This window comes from Schistocerca cancellata, chromosome 3 (genome assembly GCF_023864275.1).
Source record: "Schistocerca cancellata isolate TAMUIC-IGC-003103 chromosome 3, iqSchCanc2.1, whole genome shotgun sequence".
NCBI lineage: Eukaryota > Metazoa > Arthropoda > Insecta > Orthoptera > Acrididae > Schistocerca > Schistocerca cancellata.
In genome coordinates, this window is record NC_064628.1 from 382,805,696 (window position 1) to 382,820,166 (window position 14,471).

Genomic DNA, 14,471 nt, shown 5'->3' on the forward strand with positions numbered 1-14,471 from the left:
CTCTTGTAGTACATACATAGATAGACACAGGTATTCGCAAAGCACTGATCAGAGCAGTAATGAACCAATTGTGGCCCTGATATGCAAAAATAAGCCATAATCCAAGTAGCCATAGTGCAAAGTATATGAGAAAGGGAAAGGCATATATGTTTATAATTATTTGTAATTTTAAATAAGGGTACAACAGGTATAAAGAAAGATCACTCCAGCTTACTGGCATCACTTTGTCAGCATGCCTGATGATGAAAAATCAGATTATTGTCAAAACATTGTGTATGTTTGCAATTATAACTTGGTCATCTGCCTCGGAATGTTTAAGTTGTGGGAACAACAGCATTATGTGTTCTCTCACAATAAAGTGTAATCTATTCGTAACCATGTTGACTGACTTACAGATATGTGCTCCAGTATCCACAGTATAGAACTACTACATTGGTGACAACAAGTAACCTGACAATTGTTCTAGTCAGCAATTCACTCACTTTGTTCTGCTATGCACTAACAATGCAGCCACTTTCTGCTATGCCACAAGTGTCAATTGCTCTACATGAGGACATCATATTGATCTCATCTCAAGTACCATTAGTTCAGTGGTAGCTTTAATCAACAAACAGTGATTAAAGCAGCCTCAAGCTATTGCAACCTTCACACCACAACAATGGCTGCCATCATCCGACTTATTATATTATTAGACTTTCCACAGGATCCAGCATCAAGCATGTTAAGCCAGGACTTGATTCTTAGTCTTTGAAGATTCTGACTGTTTCCAAGCTGATTGTGTCAACTGCATCAACCACACCACAATTTTCAGCCACAAACATAGCCATATTGGACAAGGTACAATACCACTGTTCTCATTTACCAGATACCATTACACTGGTTCTATATCAACACTGCAAGTGCTCCAGGACTTTTCTGCTATCATTCTGACTTATGTATTTAACAGTCTTTCACAAACAAACAGCATGCTCACCCTTTGAAGACTTTCTCATCAGCTTAAACTGCCTCCAATCCATACCGAGCAACCAGCACTGTGGTTCACATTGGCAGAATGTGTGGTCAAATCACTGGAAATATTGGTCAACAATTTGAAATTTGTCACATTGATATGCCACCTCTCTGAACATGCTGACATCATTAATGACATTATCTTCATGCCACCTGTACATGATAAATACACCCCAGCAAAATCAGACATACCCCAGAACAACATTTACAATAGGTCATATACAATGAACGGTTTCAATACACGTTTGTAATTCTGACTGTGAGCTCTCTAGGTACAAACCTCTTGCTGGACAATATGCTTTGGACTCTCTGGATTGTGAAATTTCCTCAGCAACAGCAACTTACTTTCATTGTGCATAAGGCAGAGCAGATAACACAGAAAACTTGCCCTAGTGTATAGATTACAGATGGTCCTACAACATTACTGTGTAAAACTTCCAAGATACAGTACAACCACAGCACATCAAAATGCTGCAACCCACTACACACTCCAAGCCACCCTGAACAGAGTCAAGAACAGCTGACAGAGATGTCACCGCCGTGACTGTGGGTATACCGTGGTTGGCTGCATATGGCACCACTGCTGTGGCTCACAACTCTGTGATGCCCAATCCTGTTGCCACTACTAACACAGCTGTGCTGGTACCACACACAATTCAGCAACATTGTGCACAACTGTTGGGTACCCCGCTTGCATCCAAATGCCAAGTGTGCATCGAAGTAGGCGCATTGGGCCACATGTGGACGATAAGCCACCTTCACACATATTGAGCCAGATATGCATCCATTCTGATGGATAGCTATCACACGACTAACTGTATATACTAGATCACAACTTGGGACATGCTTCCTGATGGACACTGGTTTTGATGGTAGTATGATTCCCACAAACATGTTCACAAAATCTAATGACTCATTATCAATTCAGCTTGGAGCTTCTAATGACTCTGTGCTCCCACTGCTTGCAACTCAGAGTAAATCCTCACTACCCACTGACCTTCCTTCCCTAATGACATTATGAGCCAGTGTTAAGCATGGAATTTCTTTGAAATTTCCACCTCTCACCTGACCTTGAACAAGCAACTCGTATACATCATTTGAATCAACAATTCGTCACTGGACTTTTCATCCCAGTATCAACTCCACCAGTGCACTCCAGTATACGAGCCACTTGTCTAACTAACAATATTGACAATAATCACTCAGCTACCATCAAAGAATGCACAACAATCATCAACACAATTGCGATGACACAGCAATAATACCTTGACACATCAACAGGTAGAGATTCTTTGCAGGGATAATGGAAATCAACAGCTTCACAGTATTTTCTGAGATCTCAAGCACACTCTTGAACAACAGAAGACACCTGTGGCTGCCTACCCACATGATGGCCCCAACCTGATGTATCACTGCCAAGCAGATGTGCCACTGATACAACGCAACTCGCCATTGCAAACATAGGTTACTCTGGTGCTTTCAGCCCCACCTTCCAGTACACTGACTCAGCATTCCACTCTCTCCATGGCACACACAATCACTTGTCAATGAGCAATTTGCAATGGAACAACTCACTGCATACTTACAATACCTGAACTGCTGGTGCATCACAAGGTACTCCCATTAGCTACTGTTCTCATGCTAGCAACAAAAATGATGATCGTGACCTTCAGTCAGGATTGTTCTCCCCTCTGACAGCTCCTGGGTGTCACCTTCTAAACTCGCCTCTCACTTTGCAATGACTACAAAGTGCTCAGTTCTCGACTATTTATGATAGTTACCCCATCCCCAACATACGGCATTTCACATGCTCATTCGTGGGTATAAGGGTCTTCAGAGTAATAGACTGCAAAACAACATACCTGCAAATATGGATGCACCTGGAAGACACTGATAAAACAGCAGTCACTACCCCATTCCACCTGTTTGAATCTCTATTCATGTCCTACAGTCTGAAAAATGCTACCCAAATTTTGCAGAAATTCATTGACAGTTCCTCCTTCAATCAGACTGTTGTTATGCATATCCCAACAATATCTTAATTGTCTCCTACAGCAATCTGGACCGTAATCATGTCCTCAAAACTAGTTGTCACTGCCCTCTGAGAGGCTGGGGTCATCAAAAATGAAGAAAAATTTCAACTAGAAAAATCAGAGGTGACCTTCATCGGACTTACTCCAAACACCGACATCACTAAACCCACACTAGAATGTACGAAATTCATGCAGCAGCTACAGCCTCCATAAATGTATTAATATGTACAATGATTTCTTGAAGTTCTCAGCTTTTATTATTGCCACCTGTCACACACAACTGAAATTTAAGATCCACTCACCAACCCTCTTGCAAGACCAGACACGCATGGAAAGATGATATTGGTATGGACACTGCAAATGCAAACCGCATTCGAATGAACAAAAGCCTGCCTGACAAAAACAGCAGCACTCATCTGTCCCCTCCCACATGCACTCCTCATGGTCACAACAGATGCAAGTGAGATGGTTATTGACACAGTCCTTCAGTAAGTATTAGATGGCGAGATGCAACCTTTGTTTGTTCTTGAAGAAACAAAACATCACAGCCAAAGTGGTCCATGTTCAACCAGGAAGTGTACATCATGTATGAAATGATGCAGTACTTCTGCAAAGACAGCAAAGGAAGACAAGTAGTGACATACATGAACCATAAACCAGTAGGAGATGCAGTATGCAACCTGTCCAAGAACAACAATCCTCATTGCTTCTGTCACCTGAATTTCACCTCTCAATATACTATCAATTTAGATATTTGAAAGGACCTGATAATATTGTTGTGGATTACTCATCGCGCATTAACACCATCTTCTTCCATATAGACTACACCACCCTCACTCACGACCAAGTGCTTGACCCATCAACCACTGACATCATCAACAACAATACATCAAGATTATGCATTGAGCACCATACTATACCAGGCACCAATGATCACTTACTGTACAACATCTCTCAAAATAGAATGAGAACCCTCATACCAGCCTCTATGTGCTGCACACTATTTGAACAAATTCACAACGTGGCTCACCCAGATGTATGACTGATCATACGGCTGGTTAGTGGCTTAATATCAAATGGGACTACTGTGCCCAGGTGCAGGGCTGTCTGACATGCTAGTGCAGCAAGATCAGGTGCCAAGCACAACTGACACTCTGTTACATTGAATATAACATGCACCAAATTCTGCATGTACATTTGCATCTGACTGGTCCACTTCCTGAATCAGAAGGCTTTAAATATATATTATCAGTCATCGATCGTGTCTCTTGATGGTTCAAGGTGGTATCTATCACAGATATTGTGGCTGAATCCGCTGCCTGTGCATCCATGAGTATGTGGGTATGCTTCTTTGGTTGTCCTGACACAATCACTACCAACCAAGGATGCCAACTTGAGTCAGCTCTCTTTGAAGCTCTCTGTCAACTCCACAGCACAAAATGAAATTGAATGACATCGTACCATCTGTGAAGTAATGGGCTCGTGGAACACTGGGACCGAATGCTTAAGATCATACTTTTGTGCCACACAGACAGCTGGACAGAGGTACTACCCTGGGTCTTGCTCAGCACCTGTACAGCCTTTAAGGGGGATGTAATGGCCTCTCTGGCAGAAGTACTGTATACAGAAATGCTCACCCTTCCAGCAGACTTCATACTACAAGCAACCACACCTGTTCTGACTGAACTCCCGGCTCTGGTACAATGCATGAAACAACACAACTGTGCCTCTCAAACTGTACCTCTGACAGCACATACTATATCAAAAACATTTGTTCACAAAGCACTGTAAGGATGTGGATTTGTGGTGCTCTGTGATGACACCATTCACCCACAATTACAATTTCCTTACACAAGTCCATTCCGAGTCATCAAACTAGGACTGTAGACCTTCAGCATCACCATCAAGGCCAAAGTTACAACAGTATCCCTTCACAGACTTAAGCCAGTGTGGGTATTGTGGGAACCTGCCAACACTGATGTGGAGGATACAAACACACCACCACTTAACAATGCTTACACAACTTTGTGACCATTCCCTTCACTGGCCATCATCACTTCTGATGTTTATGAATTTGAGCCAGAGCACCTCATGAAAATAATCAATGATGAACTCATTACTGATGCATGTCAAGACCTTCCAAGCATGCTAACAACTCCATTCATCCATCTGCTCTCACATGCCTATCGACTACCCTCTTATGTCAAGTGTGCAACCCTTTCACCGCACACGCCTTCGAATGGCATCCTCACCATCACCACACCTATCCAAATCCCCTATAGGCAAGCAAACCCCATGATTCCACTGATACCTCTCCTTTCATCTACAGCATTTCTAATGCTGCAGCAACATCCACTGACAGCACTTGACTATATGCCACCTCCACAACATTACAAACTGTGAGAAATGGTCCAGCCATGCCCTGCGCAGGAGCCAGCCACAGCATGGTTGGTCACACGCTCCTACATTCTCACTGCACCACAGTTGATGAGGGTCAAACACCTCTCCCTTTAGTGTTCCACACTCTGGGAGGGGGGGAGAGTTGTTTGTGGGAACAACAGAACTATCAGTGTCAGCAACTAAAGAGCTGCAGCTCCAAAGTGGAACATCTGTGGGACTGGAGATCAAAGACAGCACTGTTCAACCTTAGTATTGTGTAGATGTCTTTTATGTGTTCTTTTGTAATAAAGTGTAATCTCTTCGTAATCATGTCAGCTGACTTACTGGTACATCCTCCCATATCTGTAGTGATCTACCACAAACTCAATATATCACCATTCTGACATTCAAAATGTGTTGCATATGGAGCTCATTTCAATCCATTGAGTTAAAGAAATTAACTATGCCTCAAACAAATCATCAAAAAATCAATCAGTCATGGAGCTATAAGTGGTAAAAGGACAAATAAATAGCAAAGTAAGTTTAAAATTGCCCACATGGTTACATTGCTGATCAATATCAGCTTGAAAATTTAAAAAAAAAATGTGTTAAGAGTGAGACTTAAAAAGTTTAATTAGTAAATGTAAGGATCAGCTATAAATGTAAAACTTACAGCCATTATGCAGTAAGATACTATATGTGCTAGTGACTGGATTATCGCAAGAAGTAATAATCATAATTTCTTGAACTGTAGGCCATGCTGAAAAGTAATGCTTTTGAATTTGTTAGCTGAAAAGTCTTAAAGCTTTTTAAATAAAACACGCTTTATTAACATTTTACATCTTTATTCTTCATCTCTAAATATTTATTTCTCCACATAATCACTCTGGCGATGAAGACATCTCTCCCAATATGAGACCAGGTAATTGATACCATCACTGTAGAACGTTTGACTTTGCTGACAGAACTACAACCTCACCTCTGCTTTCACCGCTTCATCAGTGTGAAAATGAAGTAGTTGAAGCTGTTCTTTAAGTTCTGGAAACAGATGAAAATTGGATAAAGCCAAGTCAGGACTGTATGGAGGATGGCCGATGACAGTGAACCCAAGGTGTCGGTTTATTGTGGATGTTGCAGCACTCGTGTATGGTCTGGTATTGTCATGCTGAAAGAGAGTGTGCTCCATGTGTAGATGAACTCTTTAAATTCGTGCTTTCGGTTTACTGAGGGTCTCACAGTACCTTGCAGAGTTTATGGTGGTGCCTTTAAGCATGAATTCCAAATGCACCATACCTTGAATGTCCCGGAACACTGTGGCATGACTTTGCCTGCTTATGGCATGGTCTTGAACTTTTTTGGCATCGGTGATTCTTTCTGGCAGAACTCCACTGATGCTGTCTTGTGTTGGGGCACCAAATGCTGAACTTAGCTCTCATCACTTGGCACAGTGTTGTTAAGGAACCTTTCACCCTTACCCCCAAAACACAAAAGAAAATGATGACAGATGTCCAGCGTCCTCTGTTTCGTGTCAAGAGTGAACATTTGAGGCACCCACCATGCACTTAGTTAGCTGTACTGCAGTTCTGCAATGATGGACAGTACACACTATCATGATATGTCATACTTACCTGACAGCTGTGTCTATGTTATTCAGTGATTTCCTCTGATGAATGCATCAGCCTGCTTCTGATGAGTCTCATCAGTTGCCGTAAGCAGTCATCCATACTGAACTCTGTCACACACTCCCTCCATTACAAACATCAACAACTCAATGTCTCATGTTACTTATGTTGATACAATCATCACCATACGCAGCTCTCATTCTCCTATGTATTTAAATTGAAGATATGTTTGCTGCAGTGAATAGCATGCTCGAACAGTCCACGGGTGTACTGCTGGTCCATAGTGTCCAACGGGCACAATATTTCGGTGATCAGACATGTTGCCATCGTCAGGTGTGCTGACAAACTGAGCTCCTGAGGGTGGGCGGCCATCTTAAATCCCCTCCTCTCACGAGACGTTCTCTCCACGGTCCGCACCCGTGCATCAGCAGTCTGTGAGATGCTAGAGTCATCGTCTGTGGTGGCGTCGCTGTAATTGCCTCATCCGCCCTAGTTGCCCATTCGTTTCCTTTGCTGTGCGTCTTTTTAATTAGACTCAGTGCTGGTTACCTTGCCCTGCTGAGGTTGTAGCCGCAATCTCGATTGATGCGTCTGTCCCTGGTACAAATTTCGATAGCCTCTCTAATGACACTGTCCCAGTATTTAGATGTCTGTGCCAAGACCGTAGTATATTGGTAGTCCATTTCGTGATTTTTGGACAAACAGTGCTCTGTGACCGCCGACTTGTTGGGGTACCCAAGTTGAGTGTGTCTCTGATGTTCTCGGCAACAACCTTCGATGGTGCACACTGCCTGTCAATATAAGTCTGCCCACATTGACACGGAATCTGGTATATGCCGGGGAGCTTGTCCTTCCCTGGGGCCAGATCACGAATGTGTCATCCACATAACATAGAAATCGAGTAGGTTTCCATTTGGATAATGCCAAAGCTTCCTCCTCAAAGTACTCCATATAGACTTCCTTACACACCTGAACTCCACACATTCGAACATCAAATTCACTAAGGTGACCAAAGCAGAAGGAAGGTTACCATTCCCGGACGTCGTGGTCAAAAGGAGAGCGGATGGCACTCTGGGCCACGGGGTATACAGGAAGTAAATGCACACCGACCTGTATTTGCAAGCAGATAGCTGCCACCACCCTGTACAGAGGAATGGGGTGCTAAAAACACTGGTGCAGAGGGTGCGCACCATCTCTGATGCAGAGAGTCTACCCCAAGAGCTGGAACACCTCAAAACTGTATTCCGGAAAAAAACAGTACTCCAAATGGCAGATCAGACACGCTCTCTGCCCCACCTCTACAGTACAGCATGTGGGGATGGAATAAGTCACGGAGAAAGAGATAGCCACTGCCTATATACCATACACTGGCACAGTATCGGGGAAAATAGGACGAATATTGAGGAAACACCGAGTAGGAACTGTCTTTTGCCCACCAAATAAAACACAAGCATTATTGGGAAGTGTCAAAGATGATCTCGGTTTGGGGAAGGCTGGCATATACCAGATTCCATGTCAATGTGGGCAGACTTATATTAACAGACAGCACGCACCATCAAAGGTCATTGCTGAGAACATCAGGGACACACTCGACTTGGGTACCCCAACAAGTCGGCAGTCACAGAGCACCCATTGTCCAAAAATCATGAAATGGACTACCAACATACCAAGGTCTTGGCACAGACACCTAAATACTGGGACAGTGTCATTAGAGAGGCTATCAAAATTCGTACCAGGGACGGACTCATCAACCGAGGTTGTGGCTACAACCTCAGCAGGGCATGGGAACCGACATCGAGTCTAATTAAAAAGATGCTCAGCAAAGGAAATGAATGGGTGACTAGGTTAGACAAGGCAATTACACTGACACCACCACAGGCACCGACATCAACATCTCACCGACCACACTGACGCGCAGATGCAGACCGCGGAGAGAACACCTCGTGAGGGGGAGGGGATTTAAGACGACCGCCTGCCCTCAGGAGCTCAGTTTGTCAGCACACCTGACGATGGCGACATGTCTGATCACCAAAATATTGTGCCCATTGGACACTATGGACTGGTAGTACACCCGTGGACTGTAAGAGCAAGAAATACGCTGGGAGAAACTGATGAAAAGCATGCCGTTTCTCGTGCACTGACATAGTTATGTTACACACTGCCTTGTTACATGCTACAATTCAGAGCCCTCTCATGGCAGAGGGTTGTAGCTTGCACCAACAAAGTGGGAAAGCTGGCCAAGTAACAGAAGACTATATCACACAACATTACGCTAGAGTAGACACAGTCAGCAATCAAAAAATTTGTGTTAACTGTAAAAGCTTAAAAGCAAAAGTTAGGTATGCTTCTAAGTATGATACAGAAATTCTATAATGTTATATACTCAGAACACAGATTTCATGTTTGGACTACTATCCCTTACCATTCCTCCTGCATATTTGGGTCTTGAAGCATTGTGGAAACAATCTGTGCACCATGTCTTGGAGGACTGCAGTACAGGGCTCTCACAATAATACGAAACTGTGATCTCATCTTCTCAATCTGATCTGGATCATGCAAAACTACTGTTAAGTTGCCAATTCGTTCACCTAGAACAATGATAAAATGTTTATTTGCCTACATGAAGAAGCATGCATGCATAATCAGTCGCAACTAATTAACTAATTAATTGAGGATCAGATACTAACTTATAAATCAAAGATGCCCAATTTGCAAAGCTTGGTTCTTATTGGGATGATGATGTATTTACAAACTGAAACAACAAGGAAAATACATGTGGGGACTTCACCGTCAATGATGTGAAATACCATACAAATAAAACTATTTGGCAGCAATAAGAGTACAGGCCTCCAACAGGGTGTAATATATTTGGCAGTCTGTTGTCCTCAGTTTGCTATGAACAATTGTTTTGTATACACATGTTCTTTCTGTATGCTTATTATTAGTAATAGAATTTGTGCTAACTTCACTCACTTGCTTCCAGCTTCATTCTGGAATCACCTGTATTGGAATTCCTACATATGCGCAGAACTGAGAGATTTAAAATATTACTGCCAGCTCCTCTGTCCATTAGCTTATTGATTTACTCATGCTTTGTGTTCAATAACTCATGAAGGAGAGCAGCCTTCAGCTAAATAGAAGAAGCAGCTTGCAAACAACTGAGTATTGCTGGAAATGATATAAAATGGACATCTTTATTTAAATAAAGACAATCAGTGAAAGCGTTAATGAGATAGTTATATTACCAGGCATTCAGTGATCAAAGACTTATGAGACAAAAACAGCTCCACAGAAGACAGGACTTTTATTATACAAATAGGTCATTTGTGAGATACGAGGAAGAGAAACTTCTCAGCATCAAACACAATTTTAAGTGTGTACAGAGTGAGTCACCTAAAACTTACAACACAAATATGGTGGAAATGAAAAGTGTTATTGATGTGCAATTTTCACAGAATGGATTGGTAGTCAGTCGCTCATATTAACATCCAATAAATATAATGTAATAACGATAGAAGAGGTAGAGGGTGGTCTGAAAATGGAAGAAATATAATGTGGATAAAACTGATGGAGGCCGTGCAGAACATGAAAGAAAGAAAGGCAAAGGGCATGGATCAATTAAATAAGGAAATTATCATAGCAGCAAAAGGGATTAGGACCTAGTGGCTGTATGGAATTATGAAAACTCTTTGGAAGGAACTGAGAACTCTAGAGAACTAGATGAAGAAAATAATTGGACCTGTCTTCAAGAAGGGAAGCCAAATTGATTTTAAAAAACTGTCAGGGCATTACCCTTATGTGGCACAATGCTAAAAAGTTTTACAAGATTATGGAGGGATGAATCTGTAGATCAGTGGAAAAGCAGCTGAGAAAAAGCAGTATAGCTTCAGAACAGGCAAGTACACAGTTGGTATCATTGTTGCAGAAAGACAGCTACAGAAATACTACAATGAGCATGGGAGATATACCAATGCTCTTCTTGATTTAGAGGCATCATATTATAAAAAATGTATGTATGTAGTATGTACGTTCCACATCTGCTAACCTACTGGACTGATTTCAACCAAATTTGGTACATGGATCATTTACTGCCCAGAAAGAAGGGCTGAATAGGTATTAACCACCTACCTATCAAAGGGGTGGGGTGGAAAAGGAGTTCAATCCATGATGGGCAAATCGCATGCTTGAGAATGAGTTCACATAGCCATTTGCAACAAACTTTATACATAATTGCAAGCCTTCAGGAAACTTTTTCTCGCTGACACTCCCCCTCAAAACAATGAAAGAAAAAGAGTTTATCATTTACTACATTTCTACTGTTGGGCAGTAAAAGTGCCACATCAGGCAAGGAATTTTAGTTTACTACTATTTTTACTAGTAACTCTATTCACAACACATTTTGGAGATAATATTCACAAATATCACTGAATATACCAAAATTATATCATTGTATGACACATAGTTCAGGAGGTACAGTGTCATAAATAATGAGATGTGTGAAAAACTGCTGCATTATGCGTGAAGTTTTAAATTATGACTGCTTTACTGCTAACTCTATTTTGATAGCACATTTGGCAGACAGTATACACATATGCTCAATGTAACTGCAAAATTATCTCATTGTATGACACATAGTTCAGAAGATAAGACATTATGAATATTAGGTGCCTAAAAACGAAACTGCAGCCCAAAATTCACTAGAGTTATGAGTGAATGTGTGAAATGTGTTAAACACATATCAAATATATGTGACATATGTGTACATGGATGAAGCCATGAGTAAAAAGCTCCTCCTAAACTCCTGGATGAATTTCAACCAAACTTGGTACATTTCTTACTTACTGACTGACTGGAGAGAAATAGTTTGTGGCTAACAATCACCAACCCGATGGACAGAAAGAGTGGGGGAGGAGGAGATGGAGAAACAGAGAGGGGGGAAGGAGGAATGGATGCAGACTGGGGTGGAGGAGGAAACGAGCAGAGAGAGGGGGAGGAGGAGACTGTCAAAAAATGGAGATGAGGAAATTGTCAGAGAAAGAGGGGAAGAGGAGATTGAAAGAGAGAGGGGGGAAGAGTGTATTAATAGATGAGATGTGGAGATGGACATATGAGATGAGAAGATTGACAGAGAGAGGGGAGGAGGAGATGGACAGAGAGAGGTAGAAGGAGGAGATGGGCTAACAGAAGACTGGAATAAATACATAACCAGGTAGTACCAGGTACTCAGCTAGTCCAGGAATAAAGTTTGAGATGCACTAAGAAAGAAATGGCTAGAGAAGATGACTTTTCTGATGAAAGCATTGCACCAGGGAAATGTAAGTTGAGTGAGGGGGAAGGATGTCTGAAGCAGAGAAACAGCCTTAAAAAGAAGTCCACTGTCTGAATTATTACTTGTAATAGTGGCAGTAGGTGGTACAATGACACAGATGGTAAAAGAGGTAGGAGAGAGAATGAGCCCAGTGTTCTCTGCTGATGATTAGATAGTGTTAGGGATGAACAAGTACAAAGTAATTAGATGTTTGGCAAGAAGGTGTTCAAGAGTATGGCCTACAATTTAATATAAGAAGTATGAGCTGCCAGTCACAATAAGAAAAGGATACATCTACAGTAAACATGACCTGAGAGGGGAGCAGTTGAGAATGTGGAAAGTTTCAAGGACCTGGGAGTGTATTTTAGCAAAATGGAAGAAACTATAAAGAGAAATATGAACATGCAAGATAGAGATGGCAGGGAAGTGTTAAGGTGGAAGGCCAAGGGAGAAGTGGCTAAAACCAGCAGAAGGAAGTGTTAGGAAGGGAGAAGAACATTGTGCCAAGTTACTGATGGAGGTAGCTAGGTTTACTATTTAAATGTTTTTGTGGTGGTTATCGACTGCAAGAGTCAACCTCCTCATCTTTGAGAATGAACTTCTTTGATAACTGTTGATCTCAGTATGTTCAGGACTCTGAAATGGAGCGGATGTGTTTGTACCGACATGATCAAAATAAAGTTAATTCATTATAAACAAGCGAATACTTAATGTTGGGTTTGATATTACCGTACGTAATATCTCGATCACCATACCGGTGACCCCGATGCTCACGAACACCGCTTACGATGCCAGAAATGTGTACTGGAACATTGCCATGGACAAACAATGCAGCAACCCTTTGTCGGATTTCTACGTCTATCGACTTTGCATCGCGCCGCATCTGGATGCAGTGTACAGTAAGCGTAATTAGTGTGTAAATTCCCGACTCTTGTGTGAATCGTTCTTTATGGTAACTTTCGTCACCTTCTCACACATCGACAATGCGACCGAAGCGCACACGTCGCCCGTCAAAATCCGCTCAACGCGTTGGTAATTTCACTTCCGGACAGTGCAGTGCTCCTTCGCCAATTAATTTGGACAATTTTGACTTGCTTTTGTGTAATGAATTAACTTTGTGCAGTGCTTCGACATCGCACAATCATGCCAAACAATGGATTGCAACAAACGGGGACTATGTTGCAAATCCCAGTTCGCACGAACTATGGCTAAATCGCATGCCTGATCGAATTCATAAATGCTTGTCACGGATACTGCATCTTCTGCGCTGCGTGAAAATTCGTTCGACCTGATTTCCGCACAGCCCATCTTCCAGAGTTCGAATGTTCGCGCCAACTTTTCCACCACTTCTCATGCTTGTCCCTCATTTGCAGCATTCAACTACCAACATTTCTCTTGGACCAACTTCCAATGTGGTTCATGGCCGCGGAGTATATATTCTCCTCTTATGGCATCACCGACGAAAGTGAAAAATACCTCGTACTCTTCAAGCACCTAAAGGACTATCATTATATAATTACGGACATTATCTGTGACAATTTGAGTGACAAGTATACCAGAGCAAAAGCCACTTTAATTCAGCACCTGTCACCAACATCACACGAACTATTTCAACAAGAACATCCTACTGATAAACGACAATTCACCAATTACACTGACGACAATGCTGGCTGTTTCTCAGTGCAACACTGCACGAGCCACACCTCCCTCTACACAGCACCCGAGCCGCACTGACTCTGCTCGACCGCTACCAACAGCAGTGTCACAGCCACCGCCTGCTGGCTCACTGATCTCGACCCAGTCAAAACAAACAGCTGCGCGACATATGATCCCGCCATGTCTACCGAACCTGCATCTTGTCAACAACTCGCCGACACTACGCATGCTTACCACCCAGCCGTTCACTACTCGTGCCTGCAACTTGTTCGCCCATCTCAGAAGACGATTTTAGCTGTACCAATGCTTCATACAGCAGTGCACGTGTTCTTACTCCGCCGCCAACGAGTTCTGAGTTTCACATTCGTGATCACACACACGATCTCTTCTACTCGAACTGTTACATCAATACTGTGCCGCAGACCTCGTCTTGTATGCCAGGTTACCCTTTGATAGAGACAGATT

At 42.4% G+C, this 14,471-nt stretch overlaps 1 protein-coding gene across 1 annotated transcript in view; it reads right to left on the bottom strand.

Annotated features, from left to right (window-relative positions):
* The window catches only part of LOC126176318 (aspartate aminotransferase, cytoplasmic-like), a 103,907-nt gene that overhangs the window by 3,087 nt on the left and 86,349 nt on the right, over positions 1 to 14,471 (bottom strand). Inside the window, exon 6 of the mRNA XM_049923468.1 lies at positions 9,465 to 9,630. Within this exon, the coding sequence (XP_049779425.1) occupies positions 9,465 to 9,630 (166 nt within the window). The remainder of the gene's footprint in view (positions 1 to 9,464; positions 9,631 to 14,471) is intronic.